At 34.1% G+C, this 21,620-nt stretch overlaps 1 protein-coding gene across 1 annotated transcript; it reads right to left on the reverse strand.

Annotated features, from left to right (window-relative positions):
- Window positions 1-992: 992 nt before the first annotated feature.
- On the reverse strand, window positions 993-20,467 carry LOC105442085 (fibropellin-1-like). The gene is made up of 14 exons (XM_030988263.1): window positions 20,395-20,467; window positions 9,195-9,308; window positions 8,643-8,756; window positions 8,092-8,205; window positions 7,206-7,319; window positions 6,653-6,766; window positions 5,765-5,878; window positions 5,214-5,378; window positions 4,665-4,778; window positions 4,114-4,227; window positions 3,586-3,699; window positions 2,093-2,206; window positions 1,543-1,656; window positions 993-1,108 (listed from the first exon to the last, which is right to left on the reverse strand). Exons 1-14 carry the CDS (start codon window positions 20,465-20,467, stop codon window positions 993-995), a joined length of 1,608 nt encoding a protein of 535 aa, XP_030844123.1.
- Between the last annotated feature and the right edge of the window lie 1,153 nt (window positions 20,468-21,620).

Here is a 21,620-nt window from a genome sequence, read left to right on the forward strand (position 1 = left end):
GGCACATACTCTCTGTCACTTTTCTTCTGTAGTATATTAATGTTGTCATGTGTTTAAATTCTTAAGCTCTTACGACACTGCTCATGAAATAAGGTGATTGGAAATTTGAGACCTCGCAAACATGACTCTTATTACGATTTCTGTTTCGTACTTTACAGTTGTATCACCATTTACACTTGCCAGCAACTTTCAACTTCACTTGAATCAAAATTGGTTTCTAAACATTTTGACATATGATAATTACAAAATGATGAGCAGGCAGTGGAATCTCTAAGTTTTTCTTCTCGAACAATCATTTAATTGTAAAAATGCAAGGAACTCAGTAGCAGCCGACAAGAGTGGAATCTAGATTTAGCTTTTGGATATGTATATTGTGCATTAATACGTATACAGCGCGCACGCCGCATGCATCCACCATACATCGGAAGCATGACAGCCCAAGAAGTCGCTCGAAATTACATCCAAGAGTCACACATCAGGGCCCCATTGCATTAAACTTACCATTGATGGTAACTTTGCCATCAATGGTAACTACCATGGAAACCTTGATTTTGATTGGCTATTGAGCCCTGTTACCACGGTAGTTGCCATTGATGGCAAAGTTACCACCAATGGTAGGTTTTATGCAACGGGGCCTCGGGCATTTAGGGGGTATTGGCGATATCGATAATTGATACGCACTTTCATCAGATGAATTAATTGCGTCTTCACAGGATAAGATATTAAGATCAAAATGAAACTAAAGCAAATTAACTGAAGTAAATTAAAGAAACTCTTTCTAACAAATATACAAAATGGCGCCGAAAAACGTCACGACGCACTTACAGTATGTGATCAAAATTTCATTTTCAGCAGAGGTAATATAGAACACGTATGCAGAAACGAATGTCACTTTTGAGACAAAGTTGAACACGAAAAAGGGACAAACTTATTTTTAAAGAAGAATTTCTGACAAATCTTAATTGGTAGTCTGTAGAGAATTAAGACACAATTTAGTTACCACAGCTCGTTCCAGTCCAATCAGTACCACAGTAACATGTATAAGAGCTGACACCATATGTACATGTTCCACCATTCGAACAGGGATTAGGATCACAGTCGTCAATGTCTACAATGGAAAATTTGAATTTGTGTTGAAAAGACACTGGATAAAAGCAAATTGTACAGTGATATACAGAAATGAGAACGGGGATGATCTGCAAAGTATGACAATCAATTGATATGCTCTTTCATCATGTGAAATAGTTTAATGTTTTCAGGATAAGATATGAAGATCAAAATGAAGCTAAAGAAAATTAACTGAAGTATAGTAAAGAAACTTTATCAAATATATACAACAAGTCGCCTAAATAACGTCACAATAAAAAATATCAACAAAATGTGATTTTCAGAGGATTTTTCCATGTAAAACGCATTCAAAAACAAATGTAGCTTCTTTTACCTCGTTATAGACTAAAAAGAGATGATTTTTTTCTTCAAATAAAGAATCTCTGACGAATCTTATCGGGTAGTCTTCAGAGAATTAAGACGCAATTTATTTACCTGTTGAGCAATTCATTCCAGTATAACCATCAGTACAATTACATGTATGAGAGCCGACACGATCTGTACATGCTCCACCATTCGAACAGGGATTAGGATCACAGTCGTCAATGTCTACAATGGAAAATTTGAATTTGTGTTGAAAAACACACTGGATGAAAGCCACTTTGTACAGGGGGATAAAACATGAGAATGGGGATGATCTGCAAAGCATGAAAATCATTTGATATACTCTTTCATCAGATGAAATATTTTAACTTTTTTCAGGATCAGATATGAAGATCAAAATGAAGCTAAAGAAAATTAACTGAAGTATAGTAAAGAAACTTTATCAAATATATACAACAAGTCGCCTAAATAACGTCACAATAAAAAATATCAACAAAATGTGATTTTCAGAGGATTTTTCCATGTAAAACGCATTCAAAAACAAATGTAGCTTCTTTTACCTCGTTATAGACTAAAAAGAGATGATTTTTTTCTTCAAATAAAGAATCTCTGACGAATCTTATCGGGTAGTCTTCAGAGAATTAAGACGCAATTTATTTACCTGTTGAGCAATTCATTCCAGTATAACCATCAGTACAATTACATGTATGAGAGCCGACACGATCTGTACATGCTCCACCATTCGAACAGGGATTAGGATCACAGTCGTCAATGTCTACAATGGAAAATTTGAATTTGTGTTGAAAAACACACTGGATGAAAGCCACTTTGTACAGGGGGATAAAACATGAGAATGGGGATGATCTGCAAAGCATGAAAATCATTTGATATACTCTTTCATCAGATGAAATATTTTAACTTTTTTCAGGATCAGATATGAAGATCAAGATGAAGCTAAAGAAAATTAACTGAAGTATATTAAATAAACTGTCATTAAATATATACAAACTGTCGCCGAAATAACGCCACGGTGCAGTTATGTCATCAGAATGTCATTTTCAACAGATTTGTTAAATATACACTGTCGCTCATAAAGGTGGAATATTTTAGTTTTACCCCAATTCATGGAATTATTTTAAAAATTATTTAAAAAGAATAGATCTAGATAATAGTATACATTCTCAGATTTTATTTAATAATAATTTGCCAATGTGTGTTTTGCGGGACTGCTAAAGCATGTGTGTGCTACTGTGCTTATTTACTAGGGAACCTACGCCCTTAAGTCACAAATGACAGTAATGAGGATTAATGCCCCACAAAAGGGCACTAATATAGCAAATCGACTCGGTTTTGATCCTGGGGCCTCTATTAAGTTACGAGGCCATTATTATGTCACTTAACCATGACTGTACGCAGCGGGGGCTAGGGTAGGGGGCAGTTTCCATAAATAAAAAAAAAACTGAAAATTCCAACAACAAAAAAAAAATCGATATTTTATTGCATTTACCCCGGTCCCCAACATCAAAAAATTCTCTGGACGGCTATGCATTATGGCTCAAGGCATGGGCACACAGGAGATTTTGTTATGTTGGGAACCGGGGTAAAATGCAATAAATGATTGAAATTTTATTGCATTTTCTTTTTTTATTTTATTTATGGAAACTGCCCCCTACCCTAGCCCCCGCTGCGTACAGTCATGGTTCAGTGACAAAGCAATGGCCTCGTAACTGTGAGGCACAATGATCAAAACCGTGCCGATGTGCTATATTAGTGCCCTTTTGTGGGGCATTAATCCTCATTACTGTCATTTATGAATTAAGGGCATATGTCCCCTAGTTGATGAGCATAGTAGCATACACATGCTTTAGCAGTCACGCAAAACACACATTGGCAAATTATGATTCAATAAAATCTGAGAATGTATACTATTATCTAGATCTATTATTTTTAAATAATTTCTAAAATAATTCCATAAATTGGGATAAAACAAATATTCCACCTTTATGAGCGACAGTGTATAATACGTATACAAACCAATGTGATTTTTAAATCAAAGTTATACCCCAGACGGAACGAACTTTTTTTCTTCAAATAAAGAATCTCTGACGAATCTTATCGGGGCGTCTTCAGAGAATTAAGACGCAATTTATTTACCTGTTGAGCAATTCATTCCAGTATAACCATCAGTACAATTACATGTATGAGAGCCGACTCGATCTGTACATGATCCACCATTCGAACAGGGATTAGGATCACAGTCGTCAATGTCTACAATGGAAAATTTGAATATGTGTTGAAAAACACACTAGATGAAAGCCATTTTGTACAGTGATATAAAACATGAGAATGGGGATAATCTGCAAAGCATGAAAATCAATTGATATACCCTTTCATCAGGTGAAATATTTTTTTTTCTTCTCCAGAATAAGATATGAATATCAAAATGAAGCAAAAAGAAATTAACTGAAGTATATAAAAAAAACTGTCATTAAATATATACAACCCGTCGCCGAAATAACGCCACGGTGTAGTTATGTCATCAGAATGTCATTTTCTACAGATTTAATAAAGAAAACGTAAACAAACCAATGTGACTTTTAGGACAAAGTTGTACACAAAAAGGAACAATTCTGACCAATCTTTCTTGCCATTCTTCAGAGAATTGAGACGCAATTTAGTTACCTGTTGAGCAATTCATTCCAGTAAAACCAGCAGCACAACTACATGTATGAGAGCCGACACGATCTGTACATGATCCACCATTCGAACAGGGATTAGGATCACAGTCGTCAATGTCTACAATGGAAAATTTGAATATGTGTTGAAAAAGACACTGGATGAAAGGCACTTTGTACAGTGGGATAAAACATGAGAATGGGGATGATCTGCAAAGCATGAAAACCAATTGATATACTCTTTCATCAGATGAAATATTCAAATTTTTTTCAGGATCAGATATGAAGATCAAGATGAAGCTAAAGGAAATTAACTGAAGTATATAAAAGAAACTGTCATTAAATATATACAAACTGTCGCCGAAATAACGCCACGGTGCGGTTATGTCATAAGAAAGTCATTTTCTACAGATTTAATAAAGAATACGTATACAAACCAATGTGACTTTTAAGACAAAGTTGTACACAAAAAGGAACGAACTTTTTATTTATAAAAAACGGAATTTCTGACCAATTTGTTTTGGTATTTTTCAGAGAATTGATACGCAAATTATTTACCTGTTGAGCAATTCATTCGAGTATAACCAGTAGCACAACTACATGTATGAGAGCCGACACGATCTGTACATGATCCACCATTCAAACAGGGATTAGGATCACAGTCGTCAATGTCTACAATGGAAAATTTGAATTTGTGTTGAAAGAGACAATGGATGAAAGCAACTTTGTACAGTGATATAAAACATAAGAATGGGGATGATCTGCAAAGCATGAAAATCAATTGATATGCTCTTTCATCAGGTGAAATAGTTTTTTTCCTCCAGAATAAGATATGAATATCAAAATGAAGGTAAAAGAAATTAACTAAAGAATATAAAAGAAACTGTCATTAAATATATACCAACTGTCGCCGAAATAACGGCACGGTGCAGTTATGTCATAAGAATCTCATTTTCTACAGATTTAATAAAGAATACGTATACAAACCAATGTGACTTTTAAGACAAAGTTGTAAACAAAAAGGAACGAACTTTTTATTAAAAAAACCCGGAGTTCTGACCAAGTTGTTTTGGAATTCTTCAGAGAATTGAGACACATTTTTTTTACCTGTTGAGCAATTCATTCCAGTATAACCAGCAGTACAATTACATGTATGAGAGCCGACACGATCTGTACATGATCCACCATTCGAACAGGGATTAGGATCACAGTCGTCAATGTCTACAATGGAAAATTTGAATTTGTGTTGAAAAAGACACTGGATGAAAGCCACTTTGTACAGTGGGATAAAACATGAGAATGGGGATGATCTGCAAAGCATGAAAACCAATTGATATACTCTTTCATCAGATGAAATATTTAAATTTTTTTCAGGATCAGATATGAAGATCAAGATGAAGCTAAAGGAAATTAACTGAAGTATATAAAAAAAACTGTCATTAAATATATACAAACTGTCGCCGAAATAACGCCACGGTGCAGTTATGTCATCAGATTGTCATTTTCTACAGATTTAATAAAGAATACGTATACAAACCAATGTGACTTTTAAGACAAAGTTGTAAACAAAAAGGAACGAACCTTTTATTTTTAAAAAACGGAATTTCTGACCAATTTTTTTGGGTATTTTTCAGAGAATTGATACGCAAATTATTTACCTGTTGAGCAATTCATTCCAGTATAACCAGTAGCACAACTACATGTATGAGAGCCGACACGATCTGCACATGATCCACCATTCAAACAGGGATTAGGATCACAGTCGTCAATGTCTACAATGGAAAATTTGAATTTGTGTTGAAAAAGACAATGGATGAAAGCAACCTTGTACAGTGATATAAAACATGAGAATGGGGATGATCTGCAAAGCATGAAAATCAATTGATATGCTCTTTCATCAGGTGAAATAGTTTTTTTCCTCCAGAATAAGATATGAATATCAAAATGAAGCTAAAAGAAATTAACTGAAGAATATAAAAGAAACTGTCATTAAATATATACAAACTGTCGCCGAATTAACGGCACGGTGCAGTTATGTCATTAGAATGTCATTTTCTACAGATTTATTAAAGAATACGTATACAAACCAATGTGACTTTTAAGACAAAGTTGTACACAAAAAGGAACATTTCTGACCAATCTTTCTTGCCATTCTTCAGAGAATTGAGACGCAATTTAGTTACCTGTTGAGCAATTCATTCCAGTAAAACCAATTGATATACTCTTTCATCAAGATGAAATATTTAAAAAAAATTCAGGATCAGATATGAAGATCAAGATGAAGCTAAAGGAAATTAACTGAAGTATATGAAAGAAACTGTCATTAAATATATACAAACTGTCGCCGAAATAACGCCACGGTGCAGTTATGTCATAAGAATGTCATTTTCTACAGATTTAATAAAGAATAAGTATACAAACCAATGTGACTTTTAAGACAAAGTTGTACACAAAAAGGAACGAACCTTTTTTTTTTTTATAAAAAACGGAATTTCTGACCAATTTTTTTGGTTATTTTTCAGAGAATTGATACGCAAATTATTTACCTGTTGAGCAATTCATTCCAGTATAACCAGTAGCACAACTACATGTATGAGAGCCGACACGATCTGTACATGATCCACCATTCAAACAGGGATTAGGATCACAGTCGTCAATGTCTACAATGGAAAATTTGAATTTGTGTTGAAAAAGACACTGGATGAAAGCCACTTTGTACAGGGGGATAAAACATGAGAATGGGGATGATCTGCAAAGCATGAAAATCAATTGATATGCTCTTTCATCAGGTGAAATATTTTTTTTTCTTCTCCAGAATAAGATATGAATATCAAAATGAAGCAAAAAGAAATTAACTGAAATATATAAAAAAAACTGTCATTAAATATATACAAACTGTCGCCGAAATAACGCCACGGTGCAGTTATGTCATCAGATTGTCATTTTCTACAGATTTAATAAAGAATACGTATACAAACCAATGTGACTTTTAAGACAAAGTTGTACACAAAAAGGAACGAACCTTTTATTTTAAAAAAACGGAATTTCTGACCAATTTTTTTGGGTATTTTTCAGAGAATTGATACGCAAATTATTTACCTGTTGAGCAATTCATTCCAGTATAACCAGTAGCACAACTACATGTATGAGAGCCGACACGATCTGCACATGATCCACCATTCAAACAGGGATTAGGATCACAGTCGTCAATGTCTACAATGGAAAATTTGAATTTGTGTTGAAAAAGACAATGGATGAAAGCAACTTTGTACAGTGATATAAAACATGAGAATGGGGATGATCTGCAAAGCATGAAAATCAATTGATATGCTCTTTCATCAGGTGAAATAGTTTTTTTCCTCCAGAATAAGATATGAATATCAAAATGAAGCTAAAAGAAATTAACTGAAGAATATAAAAGAAACTGTCATTAAATATATACAAACTGTCGCCGAATTAACGGAACGGTGCAGTTATGTCATTAGAATGTCATTTTCTACAGATTTATTAAAGAATACGTATACAAACCAATGTGACTTTTAAGACAAAGTTGTACACAAAAAGGAACATTTCTGACCAATCTTTCTTGCCATTCTTCAGAGAATTGAGACGCAATTTAGTTACCTGTTGAGCAATTCATTCCAGTAAAACCAATTGATATACTCTTTCATCAAGATGAAATATTTAAAAAAAATTCAGGATCAGATATGAAGATCAAGATGAAGCTAAAGGAAATTAACTGAAGTATATGAAAGAAACTGTCATTAAATATATACAAACTGTCGCCGAAATAACGCCACGGTGCAGTTATGTCATAAGAATGTCATTTTCTACAGATTTAATAAAGAATACGTATACAAACCAATGTGACTTTTAAGACAAAGTTGTACACAAAAAGGAACGAACCTTTTTTTTTTATAAAAAACGGAATTTCTGACCAATTTTTTTTGTTATTTTTCAGAGAATTGATACGCAAATTATTTACCTGTTGAGCAATTCATTCGAGTATAACCAGTAGCACAACTACATGTATGAGAGCCGACACGATCTGTACATGATCCACCATTCAAACAGGGATTTGGATCACAGTCGTCAATGTCTACAATGGAAAATTTGAATTTGTGTTGAAAAAGACAGTGGATGAAAGCAACTTTGTACAGTGATATAAAAAATAAGAATGGGGATGATCTGCAAAGCATGAAAATCAATTGATATGCTCTTTCATCAGGTGAAATAGTTTTTTTCCTCCAGAATAAGATATGAATATCAAAATGAAGCTAAAAGAAATTAACTGAAGAATATAAAAGAAACTGTCATTAAATATATACAAACTGTCGCCGAAATAACGGCACGGTGCAGTTATGTCATTAGAATGTCATTTTCTACAGATTTAATAAAGAATACGTATACAAACCAATGTGACTTTTAAGACAAAGTTGTAAACAAAAAGGAACGAACTTTTTATTAAAAAAACCCGGAATTTCTGACCAAGTTGTTTTGGAATTCTTCAGAGAATTGAGACACAATTTTTTTTACCTGTTGAGCAATTCATTCCAGTATAACCAGCAGCACAACTACATGTATGAGAGCCGACACGATTGGTACATGATCCACCATTCGAACAGGGATTAGGATCACAGTCGTCAATGTCTACAATGGAAAATTTGAATTTGTGTTGAAAAACACACTGGATGAAAGCCACTTTGTACAGTGGGATAAAACATGAGAATGGGGATGATCTGCAAAGCATGAAAACCAATTGATATACTCTTTCATCAGATGAAATATTTAAATTTTTTTCAGGATCAGATATGAAGATCAAGATGAAGCTAAAGGAAATTAACTGAAGAATATAAACGAAACTGTCATTAAATATATACAAACTGTCGCCGAAATAACGCCACGGTGCGGTTATGTCATAAGAATGTCATTTTCTACAGATTTAATAAAGAATACGTATACAAACCAATGTGACTTTTAAGACAAAGTTGTAAACAAAAAGGAACGAACTTTTTATTAAAAAAACCCGGAATTTCTGACCAAGTTGTTTTGGAATTCTTCAGAGAATTGAGACACAATTTTGTTTACCTCTTGAGCAATTCATTCCAGTATAACCAGCAGCACAACTACATGTATGAGAGCCGACACGATTGGTACATGATCCACCATTCGAACAGGGATTAGGATCACAGTCGTCAATGTCTACAATGGAAAATTTGAATTTGTGTTGAAAAACACACTGGATGAAAGCCACTTTGTACAGTGGGATAAAACATGAGAATGGGGATGATCTGCAAAGCATGAAAACCAAATTGATATACTCTTTCATCAGATGAATTTTTAAATTTTTTTCAGGATCAGATATGAAGATCAAGATGAAGCTAAAGGAAATTAACTGAAGTATATAAAAGAAACTGTCATTAAATATATACAAACTGTCGCCGAAATAACGCCACGGTGCGGTTATGTCATAAGAATGTCATTTTCTACAGATATAATAAAGAATACGTATACAAACCAATGTGACTTTTAAGACAAAGTTGTACACAAAAAGGAACGAACCTTTTATTTATAAAAAACGGAATTTTTGACCAATTCTTTTTGGTATTTTTCAGAGAATTGATACGCAAATTATTTACCTGTTGAGCAATTCAATCCAGTATAACCAGTAGCACAACTACATGTATGAGAGCCGACACGATCTGTACATGATCCACCATTCAAACAGGGATTAGGATCACAGTCGTCAATGTCTACAATGGAAAATTTGAATTTGTGTTGAAAAAGACAATGGATGAAAGCAACTTTGTACAGTGAAATAAAACATAAGAATGGGGATGATCTGCAAAGCATGAAAATCAATTGATATGCTCTTTTATCAGGTGAAATAGTTTTTTTCCTCCAGAATAAGATATGAATATCAAAATGAAGCTAAAAGAAATTAACTGAAGAATATAAAAGAAACTGTCATTAAATATATGCAAACTGTCGCCGAAATAACGGCACGGTGCAGTTATGTCATTAGAATGTCATTTTATACAGATTTAATAAAGAATACGTATACAAACCAATGTGACTTTTAAGACAAAGTTGTAAACAAAAAGGAACGAACTTTTTATTAAAGAAACCCGGAATTTCTGACCGAGTTGTTTTGGAATTCTTCAGAGAATTGAGACACAATTTTGTTTACCTCTTGAGCAATTCATTCCAGTATAACCAGCAGCACAACTACATGTATGAGAGCCGACACGATCTGTACATGATCCACCATTCGAACAGGGATTAGGATCACAGTCGTCAATGTCTACAATGGAAAATTTGAATTTGTGTTGAAAAAGACACTGGATGAAAGCCACTTTGTACAGTGATATAAAACATGAGAATGGGGATGATCTGCAAAGCATGAAAACCAATTGATATGCTCTTTCATCAGGTGAAATAGTTTTTTTCCTCCAGAATAAGATATGAATATCAAAATGAAGCTAAACAAAATTAACTGAAGAATATAAACGAAACTGTCATTAAATATATACAAACTGTCGCCGAAATAACGGCACGGTGCAGTTATGTCATTAGAATGTCATTTTATACAGATTTAATAAAGAATACGTATACAAACCAATGTGACTTTCAAGACAAAGTTGTAAACAAAAAGGAACGAACTTTTTATTAAAAAAACCCGGAATTTCTGACCAAGTTGTTTTGGAATTCTTCAGAGAATTGAGACACAATTTTTTTACTTCTTGAGCAATTCATTCCAGTATAACCGGCAGCACAACTACATGTATGAGAGCCGACACGATCTGTACATGATCCACCATTCGAACAGGGATTATGATCACAGTCGTCAATGTCTACAATGGAAAATTTGAATTTGTGTTGAAAAAGACACTGGATGAAAGCCACTTTGTACAGTGATATAAAACATGAGAATGGGGATGATCTGCAAAGCATGAAAACCAAATTGATATACTCTTTCATCAGATGAATTTTTAAAATTTTTTCAGGATCAGATATGAAGATCAAGATGAAGCTAAAGGAAATTAACTGAAGTATATAAAAGAAACTGTCATTAAATATATACAAACTGTCGCCGAAATAACGCCACGGTGCGGTTATGTCATAAGAATGTCATTTTCTACAGATATAATAAAGAATACGTATACAAACCAATGTGACTTTTAAGACAAAGTTGTACACAAAAAGGAACGAACCTTTTATTTATAAAAAACGGAATTTCTGACCAATTTGTTTTGGTATTATTCAGAGAATTGATACGCAAATTATTTACCTGTTGAGCAATTCATTCCAGTATAACCAGTAGCACAACTACATGTATGAGAGCCGACACGATCTGTACATGATCCACCATTCAAACAGGGATTAGGATCACAGTCGTCAATGTCTACAATGGAAAATTTGAATTTGTGTTGAAAAAGACAATGGATGAAAGCAACTTTGTACAGTGATATAAAACATGAGAATGGGGATGATCTGCAAAGCATGAAAATCAATTGATATGCTCTTTCATCAGGTGAAATAGTTTTTTTCCTCCAGAATAAGATATGAATATCAAAATGAAGCAAAAAGAAATTAACTGAAGTATATAAGAGAAACTGTCATTAAATATATACAAACTGTCGCCGAAATAACGCCACGGTGCAGTTATGTCATCAGAATGTCATTTTCTACAGATTTAATAAAGAAAACGTAAACAAACCAATGTGACTTTTAAGACAAAGTTGTACACAAAAAGAAACATTTCTGACCAATCTTTTTTGCCATTCTTCAGAGAATTGAGACGCAATTTAGTTACCTGTTGAGCAACTCATTCCAGTAAAACCAACAGCACAACTACATGTATGAGAGCTGACACGATCTGTACATGATCCACCATTCGAACAGGGATTAGGATCACAGTCGTCAATGTCTACAATGGAAAATTTGAATTTGTGTTGAAAAACACACTGGATGAAAGCTACTTTGTACAGTGGGATAAAACATGAGAATGGGGATGATCTGCAAAGCATGAAAACCAATTGATATACTTTTTCATCAGATGAAATATTTTAATTTTTTTCAGGATCAGATATGAAGATCAAGATGAAGTAAAAGGAAGAAACTGTCATTTAATATATACAAACTGTCGCCGAAATAACGCCACGTTGCAGTTATGTCATCAGAATGTCATTTTCAACAGATTTATTAAATATAGAATACGTATACAAACCAATGTGACTTTTAAATCAAATATATACCCCAAACGGAACGAACTTTTTTTCTTCAAATAAAGAATCTCTGACGAATCTTATCGGGTAGTCTTCAGAGAATAAAGACGCAATTTATTTACTTGTTGAGCAATTCATTCCAGTAAAACCAGCAGTACAATTACATGTATGAGAGCCGACACAATCTGTACATGCTCCACCATTCGAACAGGGATTAGGATCACAGTCGTCAATGTCTACAATGGAAAATTTGAATTTGAGTTGAAAAAGACACTGGATGAAATACACTTTGTACAGTGATATAAAACTTGAGAATGGGGATGATCTGAAAAGCATGAAAATCAATTGATATGCTCTTTCATCAGGTGAAATAGTTTTTTTCCTCCAGAATAAGATATGAATATCAAAATGAAGCAAAAAGAAATTAACTGAAGTATATAAAAGAAACTGTCATTAAATATATACAAACTGTCGCCGAAATAACGCCACGGTGTAGTTATGTCATCAGAATGTCATTTTCTACAGATTTAATAAAGAAAACGTAAACAAACCAATGTGACTTTTAAGACAAAGTTGTACACAAAAAGGAACATTTCTGACCAATCTTTTTTATCATTCTTCAGAGAATTGAGACGCAATTTAGTTACCTGTTGAGCAATTCATTCCGGTAAAACCAGCAGCACAACTACATGTATGAGAGCCGACACGATCTGTACATGATCCACCATTCGAACAGGGATTAGGATCACAGTCGTCAATGTCTACAATGGAAAATTTGAATTTGAGTTGAAAAAGACACTGGATGAAAGCCACTTTGTACAGTGATATAAAACTTGAGAATGGGGATGATCTGAAAAGCATGAAAATCAATTGATAAACTCTTTCATCAGATGAAATATTTAATTTTTTTTCAGGATCAGATATGAAGATCAAGATGAAGTAAAAGGAAATTAACTGAAGTATATGAAAGAAACTTTTATTAAATATATACAAACTGTCGCCGAAATAACGCCACGGTGCAGTTATGTCATAAGAATGTCATTTTCTACAGATTTAATAAAGAATACGTATACAAACCAATGTGACTTTTAAGAAAAAGTTGTACACAAAAAGGAACGAACCTTTTTGTTTGTTATAAAAGCCGGGATTTCTGACCAATCTTTTTTGGTATTCTTTAGAGAATTGAGACGCAATTTAGTTACCTGTTGAGCAATTCATTCCAGTATAACCAGCAGCACAATTACATGTATGATTGCCGACACAATCTGTACATGCTCCACCATTCGAACAGGGATTAGGATCACAGTCGTCAATGTCTACAATGGAAAATTTGAATTTGAGTTGAAAAAGACACTGGATGAAAGCCACTTTGTACAGTGATATAAAACTTGAGAATGGGGATGATCTGAAAAGCATGAAAATCAATTGATATGCTCTTTCATCAGGTGAAATAGTTTTTTTCCTCCAGAATAAGATATGAATATCAAAATGAAGCAAAAAGAAATTAACTGAAGTATATAAAATAAACTGTCATTAAATATATACAAACTGTCGCCGAAATAACGCCACGGTGTAGTTATGTCATCAGAATGTCATTTTTTACAGATTTAATAAAGAAAACGTAAGCAAACCAATGTGACTTTTAAGACAAAGTTGTACACAAAAAGGAACATTTCTGACCAATCTTTTTTGCCATTCTTCAGAGAATTGAGACTCAATTTAGTTACCTGTTGAGCAATTCATTCCAGTAAAACCAGCAGCACAACTACATGTATGAGAGCCGACACGATCTGTACATGATCCACCATTCGAACAGGGATTAGGATCACAGTCGTCAATGTCTACAATGGAAAATTTGAATTTGAGTTGAAAAAGACACTGGATGAAAGCCACTTTGTACAGTGATATAAAACTTGAGAATGGGGATGATCTGAAAAGCATGAAAATCAATTGATAAACTCTTTCATCAGATGAAATATTTAATTTTTTTCAGGATCAGATATGAAGATCAAGATGAAGTAAAAGGAAATTAACTGAAGTATATAAAAGAAACTGTCATTGAATATACACAAACTGTCGCCGAAATAACGCCACGGTGCAGTTATGTCATTAGAATGTGATTTTCTACAGATTTAATAAAGAATACGTATACAAACCAATGTGACTTTTAAGAAAAAGTTGTACACAAAAAGGAACGAACCTTTTTGTTTGTCATAAAAGCCGGGATTTCTGACCAATCTCTTTTGGTATTCTTTAGAGAATTGATACGCAATTTAGTTACCTGTTGAGCAATTCATTCCAGTATACCCAGCAGCACAATTACATGTATGAGAGCCGACACAATCTGTACATGCTCCACCATTCGAACAGGGATTAGGATCACAGTCGTCAATGTCTACAATGGAAAATTTGAATTTGTGTTGAAAAAGACACTGGATGAGAGCCACTTTGTACAGTGGGATAAAACATGAGAATGGGGCTGATCTGCAAAGCATGAAAACCAATTGATATGCTCTTTCATCAGGTGAAATAGTTTTTTTTCTTCTCCAGAATAAGATATGAATATCAAAATGAAGCAAAAAGAAATTAACTGAAGTATATAAAAGAAACTGTTATTAAATATATACTAACTGTCGCCAAAATAACGCCACGGTGGAGTTATGTCATTAGAATGTCATTTTCTACAGATTTTATAAAGAATACGTATACAAACCAATGTGACTTTTAAGACAAAGTTGTACACAAAAAGGAACATTTCTGACCAATTTTTTTTGGTATTCTTCAGAGAATTGAGACGCAATTTAGTTACCTGTTGAGCAATTCATTCCAGTAAAACCAGCAGCACAACTACAGGTATGAGAGCCGACACGATCTGTACATGATCCACCATTCGAACAGGGATTAGGATCACAGTCGTCAATGTCTACAATGGAAAATTTGAATTTGTGTTGAAAAAGACACTGGATGAAAGCCACTTTGTACAGTGGTATAAAACATGAGAATGGGGATGATCTGCAAAGCATGAAAATCAATTGATATGCTCTTTCATCAGGTGAAATAGTTTTTTTTCCTCCAGAATAAGATATGAATATCAAAATGAAGCAAAAAGAAATTAACTGAAGTATATAAAAGAAACTGTCATTAAATATATACAAACTGTCGCCGAAATAACGCCACGGTGGAGTTATGTCATTAGAATGTCATTTTCTACAGATTTTATAAAGAATACGTATACAAACCAATGTGACTTTTAAGACAAAGTTGTACACAAAAAGGAACATTTCTGACCAATTTTTTTTGGTATTCTTCAGAGAATTGAGACGCAATTTCGTTACCTGTTGAGCAATTCATTCCAGTAAAACCAGCAGCACAACTACATGTATGAGAGCCGACACAATCTGTACATGATCCACCATTCGAACAGGGATTAGGATCACAGTCGTCAATGTCTACAATGGAAAATTTGAATTTGTGTTGAAAAAGACACTGGATGAAAGCCACTTTGTACAGTGGGATAAAACATGAGAATGGGGATGACCTGCAAAGCATGAAAACCAATTGATATGCTCTTTCATCAGGTGAAATAGTTTTGTTTACTTCTCCAGAATAAGATATGAATATCAAAATGAAGCAAAAAGAAATTAACTGAAGTATATAAAAGAAACTGTCATTAAATATATACAAACTGTCGCCGAAATAACGCCACGGTGCAGTTATGTCATTAGAATGTCATTTTCTACAGATTTTATAAAGAATACGTATACAAACCAATGTGACTTTTAAGACAAAGTTGTACACAAAAAGGAACATTTCTGACCAATCTTTTTTGGTATTCTTCAGAGAATTGAGACGCAATTTAGTTACCTGTTGAGCAATTCATTCCAGTAAAACCAGCAGCACAACTACATGTATGAGAGCCGACACGATCTGTACATGATCCACCATTCGAACAGGGATTAGGATCACAGTCGTCAATGTCTACAATTGAAAATTTGAATTTGTGTTGAAAAAGACACTGGATGAAAGCCACTTTGTACAGTGGGATAAAACATGAGAATGGGGATGATCTGCAAAGCATGAAAATCAATTGATATGCTCTTTCATCAGGTGAAATAGTTTTTTTCCTCCAGAATAAGATATGAATATCAAAATGAAGCAAAAAGAAATTAACTGAAGTATATAAAAGTAACTGTCATTAAATATATACAAACTGTCACCGAAATAACGCCACGGTGGAGTTATGTCATTAGAATGTCATTTTCTACAGATTTTATAAAGAATACGTATACAAACCAATGTGACTTTTAAGACAAAGTTGTACACAAAAAGGAACATTTCTGACCATTTTTTTTTGGTATTCTTCAGAGAATTGAGACGCAATTTAGTTACCTGTTGAGCAATTCATTCCAGTAAAACCAGCAGCACAACTACATGTATGAGAGCCGACACAATCTGTACATGATCCACCATTCGAACAGGGATTAGGATCACAGTCGTCAATGTCTACAATGGAAAATTTGAATTTGTGTTGAAAAAGACACTGGATGAAAGCCACTTTGTACAGTGGGATAAAACATGAGAATGGGGATGACCTGCAAAGCATGAAAACCAATTGATATGCTCTTTCATCAGGTGAAATAGTTAAATTTTTTTCAGGATCAGATATGAAGATCAAGATGAAGCTAAAGGAAATTAACTGAAGTATATAAAAGAAACTGTCATTAAATATATACAAACTGTCGCCGAAATAACGCCACGGTGCGGTTATGTCATAAGAATGTCATTTTCTACAGATTTAATAAAGAATACGTATACAAACCAATGTGACTTTTAAGACAAAGTTGTACACAAAAAGGAACGAACCTTTTATTTTTAAAAAACGGAATTTCTGACCAATTTTTTTGGTATTCTTCAGAGAATTGAGACGCAAATTATTTACCTGTTGAGCAATTCATTCCAGTATAACCACTGGCACAACTACATGTATGAGAGCCGACACGATCTGTACATGATCCACCATTCAAACAGGGATTAGGATCACAGTCGTCAATGTCTACAATGGAAAATTTGAATTTGTGTTGTAAAAGACACTGGATGTAATCCACTTTGTACAGAGATATATAACGAAAAATGAGAATGAGGATGATCAGCAAAGCATGAAAATCAATTGATATACTCTTTCATCAGATGAAATATTTTAATTTTTTTCAGGATCAGATATGAAGATCAAGATGAAGCTAAAAGAAATTAACTGAAGTATATTAAAGAAACTGTCATTAAATATATACAAACTGTCGCCGAAATAACGCCACGGTGCAGTTATGTCATCAGAATGTCATTTTCAACATTTTTATTAAATATATAATACGTATACAAACCAATGTGACTTTTAAATCAAAGTTATACCCCAAACGGAACGAACTTAGCTGAATTAGGAGTTATGGTATCGGTAGATATATTCATGGGACTAACTGGTAACTCGAATAGAAACTAGAAATTTAATTCGTCATGAGGACGATTAAGGTGGTCTGTCTTCAATTCTTACGATAGATTTGAGTATTTACTATATAGAGAAAGGGAGAAGTTATATAGACAGGTAATCAATGGTGAACATGATGATGATCACGATAGTAATGGTGATGATGATGATAATGATGTTAGATGATGATAATAATGATAATGTTAATCATGATGATGATAATGATGATGATGATGATGATTATGATCATGATGATGTTGATGATCATCATCATAAGACCATGATGATGATGATGATCATCATCACAAGGCTTCGTACAAAAGATACACACAGCCTCAACTCGAATGCGGATAGATCGTATAATGAACTCATGCGCATGCATCATTTGTATATTATGTTCTAATTTTTTCAATTATGTGATTTTTTTGGGTGAAATGTGAAACAAAATAATCTTGAAACATGAAAACTTGAACTTGAATGTAAACAGGCATGATGTGTCCAGTGTTGTGCGCGTGTGAATCTGTGTATATGTTTGTGAAGTGCGAGCTTGTGAGTGAGAATGTGATATTTTTTGTTAGGAGTTAGGATGTTATGTATGTGGTTAGATGTATGGGTGGGTGCTTTTACGTGAATGGCGTATTTGTACAGTGTTCTATATTAGGTGGATAAGTGTTGTGTTTGACGTATTTAATGGGAGTGTCTTTGTTGTGGTCTTGTTAGTGAGGATGTTTGGCTGGAGTTCCAGTGATGTGCGGGTGTGAATCTGTGTATGTTTTGGGAGGTACGAGTGAATGTTTACGGGGGAGGGGGTGGAGGGGGGGGGGGGGTTATTAGTAGTAGAAGGGATGAAGGTGTGGCGGGCTTAGGGTGCATTGCATACAAATATGTATTAATATTTTATTTCATTTTTCATGAATGATGGTAATTAAGTTCAGTATGTGACTATTAGTCTTAGAAAATTGTTGTGATTTATTCCATTATTCTCCTTCTTTTCTCACTGTTTTGTGAATGATTTATTTATGTAATGAAAACGAAATGAAGATCTGTATTTGTATGGAATTATTTACATTGATTTTTATGAAATGACTGATTTTGAATGAATTCTCTAATAAAAAAATATTTAAACAAAGTGTGGGTGTGTGTGTGTGTGTCCATTGGGGGGGGGGGGGGGGGAGTAGGGAGTGGTGTTCTTACACGTTTTTGAAATAATATGCCTATAAAGTGCGAGTGAAGATATGAAGACGTTTCAAGTGCGATTATGAGTAAGTATAATGCGTGAGTGCGAGCATTATATGAACGAGCATTTTTTGGAAGATCTGTGTTTTGTGTGAATACACATATATTTATTATATTTGTTATTACATGTTTAGTTTTATCCTCGGTCTGGTACCTATACTATTGTCCATTACTTGCATATATATATTTTTTCATAAAAGCCGTATTTATTGGAAATGTTTAATCATGTTAACAGGACATCGATGAAAACAGCTTGGCTGATTCGAGTGTTTATTTTTTATCCTGTATAAATATGATGAATGAATAAATAATTAAAGTAGCCAATCTCACATTGTCCTCCCGAAGATGTACAGAAACCGGAGTCCTTCTCACATTCCGAGTCCTCTGGACAGTTACAGAACTCGGTGCAATTTATTCCAAAATAATCAGCTGGACAGACAGGGGGAACTGCCAAATAAGTATGTGGATGTAAATATTTAGATAATTATTATAATAATATTTACAAAACAAACGATAATAATAATATGAACAATACTCATTTTATGAATATAAACAAGTACAAACTACATGTATTTTGGACGCATAGATTTAAGATTTCTCTGGTAAAACTCGTCACAGATAGTCATTTACCGGATGTCATATTCAGGTTTGCCCACTTGCTTTGTCGGCACCATCTTCACTCCATTGAGAACATTCCAGGCAGGCGCCCTTTTAGAGACGTCTAAAATACTAACCGAACCACAATAACTTCCATCTTCGACCTATCATTAGGACGAACCATGGCAAAATATTTAGTATTAAAAATATTGTTTCATTATTACTGTTCTTACCAAAGGAGAATATTAAAATGGAAGGAAATCGTTTTTCTGCACGCACATATTATAATGTGATAAGCAAAATTCCATGTTTATTTTTAAATACCTAGACTAGCTATGGTAGTTTCTGGCTGTACCAGAGGCAGTTACAGCAGTGATCCCATGGAGTGCAGTACACCATGTAATCTACATAGTGTTGTAGTTCAGACACTGTTGAATAGTACCACTGACTAGGGATAAAGAGACCAATGATCTGACATTATTACCCGCTAATACATACATCGAATGTTATACCCACCAATGAAAATTACGATTGTTGATATTTCTTACCAATATGGAAACTACAACATTCCGCCAAAACGTTATGCGGCCTACTTTGTCCTTAAACAGGAAAAATCTTACACGAATTTACTTTAGCAACCCCTTCAATACAATCATGTACATTTAAACTACCTAACATGCAGGACCAATGCTTACAGTATGTTTATATTGTAATATACCAGTAAGTCCCCCAAAGGAAGTAGGCATACCTTGACACCCTTCTCCTGACCAACCATCCTCACAGTCTCCCTCACATCTTCCGGAGAAGGCATCACATGGCATCACTCCTGCACAGTGGCAATCTTGAAGGCAGTCAACACCAAACTTACCCGGAGTGCATACTGAAATTAGATTCACGATAGTAAGAGGGAGACGGAATGAAATAAAAAGGGGTCATTCTGCATGCACATTGACAATCTTGAAGTCAGTCAACACCGAACCTTACAGGTAATACAAAGTTCTGGTAATATTTCAACAGAATTGGATTATGAAATTTTAAAAGGTGCATTACCATCGTGAAACCTATAAACGCTAAGGATTTCGAGAAATTAAATATCAAATGAATCGGTGCTCCCGATAAATTTCAAATAGCGCCTACGGCCATACAATGGACGCTGGGACCATAAAAATCTCGGAATATGCAGTTCTGATATATAATTTCCAAAGGGGAATACAAAATCTGTCGATTTTAGTCAAGAAACATTGTTTTGTAGCTAAAGTATTATCAATCTTGAGAGGGAGCGATATAACATAAACAGTTTATTCTTTACAATGTCATCGCTTTAGACTTGATTTCAACATCGACAACGATCATTGAAAATTATAGGATCGCATAATTATGCTTCAAATATGTTCATTTTAACCAAATCCATGACCCCATATTATACCCAAAGTCTGTATTACTATTAATGAAAAAATTCCTGAAATTTAACTGCTGACCTTCGATCTGATTTAAAAAATAAAAATAAATGAATGGAGGGTATCCCTCCTGCGGATAAAATAATCTTGCTGGCAGTTTAAACCGACATTTCATGGAAACAGGCTCAAATTTGATTCCCGACAGTAAATTCAGCAGATTAAAAATATAAATAAGAAAACAACAGGGTTCTCGATTTTAACAGCGGTACCACGGAGATATATTTTGCCATTGCATTAAACTATGTCACCATTGTGGCAAAGTTTCGTTTTTACGATTGTGTTACCCAACGACTCGAAGAAATCATACTCAGATTTCTTAATGCGTCATTGTAATGCTCTCACATGCAAACGGGTGATGGACATGGCGTTTAAAATTGCCTCAAGCCCCCATCACGCCAAACTAGTTCTCACTACGTTCTGGAAAATGTTGCCAAACGGGCTCAAACTGTGTGCGAACGGAGTGAACATAGTAGCAACTGTTAACGATCTGTTTGAAAACTTCGTGGGCGGGCTCGGA

The sequence above is a fragment of the Strongylocentrotus purpuratus genome, unplaced genomic scaffold (genome assembly GCF_000002235.5).
Source record: "Strongylocentrotus purpuratus isolate Spur 01 unplaced genomic scaffold, Spur_5.0 spur5_scaffold_17, whole genome shotgun sequence".
NCBI lineage: Eukaryota > Metazoa > Echinodermata > Echinoidea > Camarodonta > Strongylocentrotidae > Strongylocentrotus > Strongylocentrotus purpuratus.

Bases quoted from the DNA above. Each gene is read 5' to 3' on its own strand.
- LOC105442085 (XM_030988263.1), bottom strand. From the start codon at position 20,467: ATGCCATGTGATGCCTTCTCCGGAAGATGTGAGGGAGACTGTGAGGAT. The intron at 4,779-5,213 runs GTAAAAAAAATG...TTTCCATTGTAG, and splicing joins TGGAATGAATTGCTCAACAG to ACATTGACGACTGTGATCCT. The intron at 2,207-3,585 runs GTAAATAAATTG...TTTCCATTGTAG, and splicing joins TGGAATGAATTGCTCAACAG to ACATTGACGACTGTGATCCT.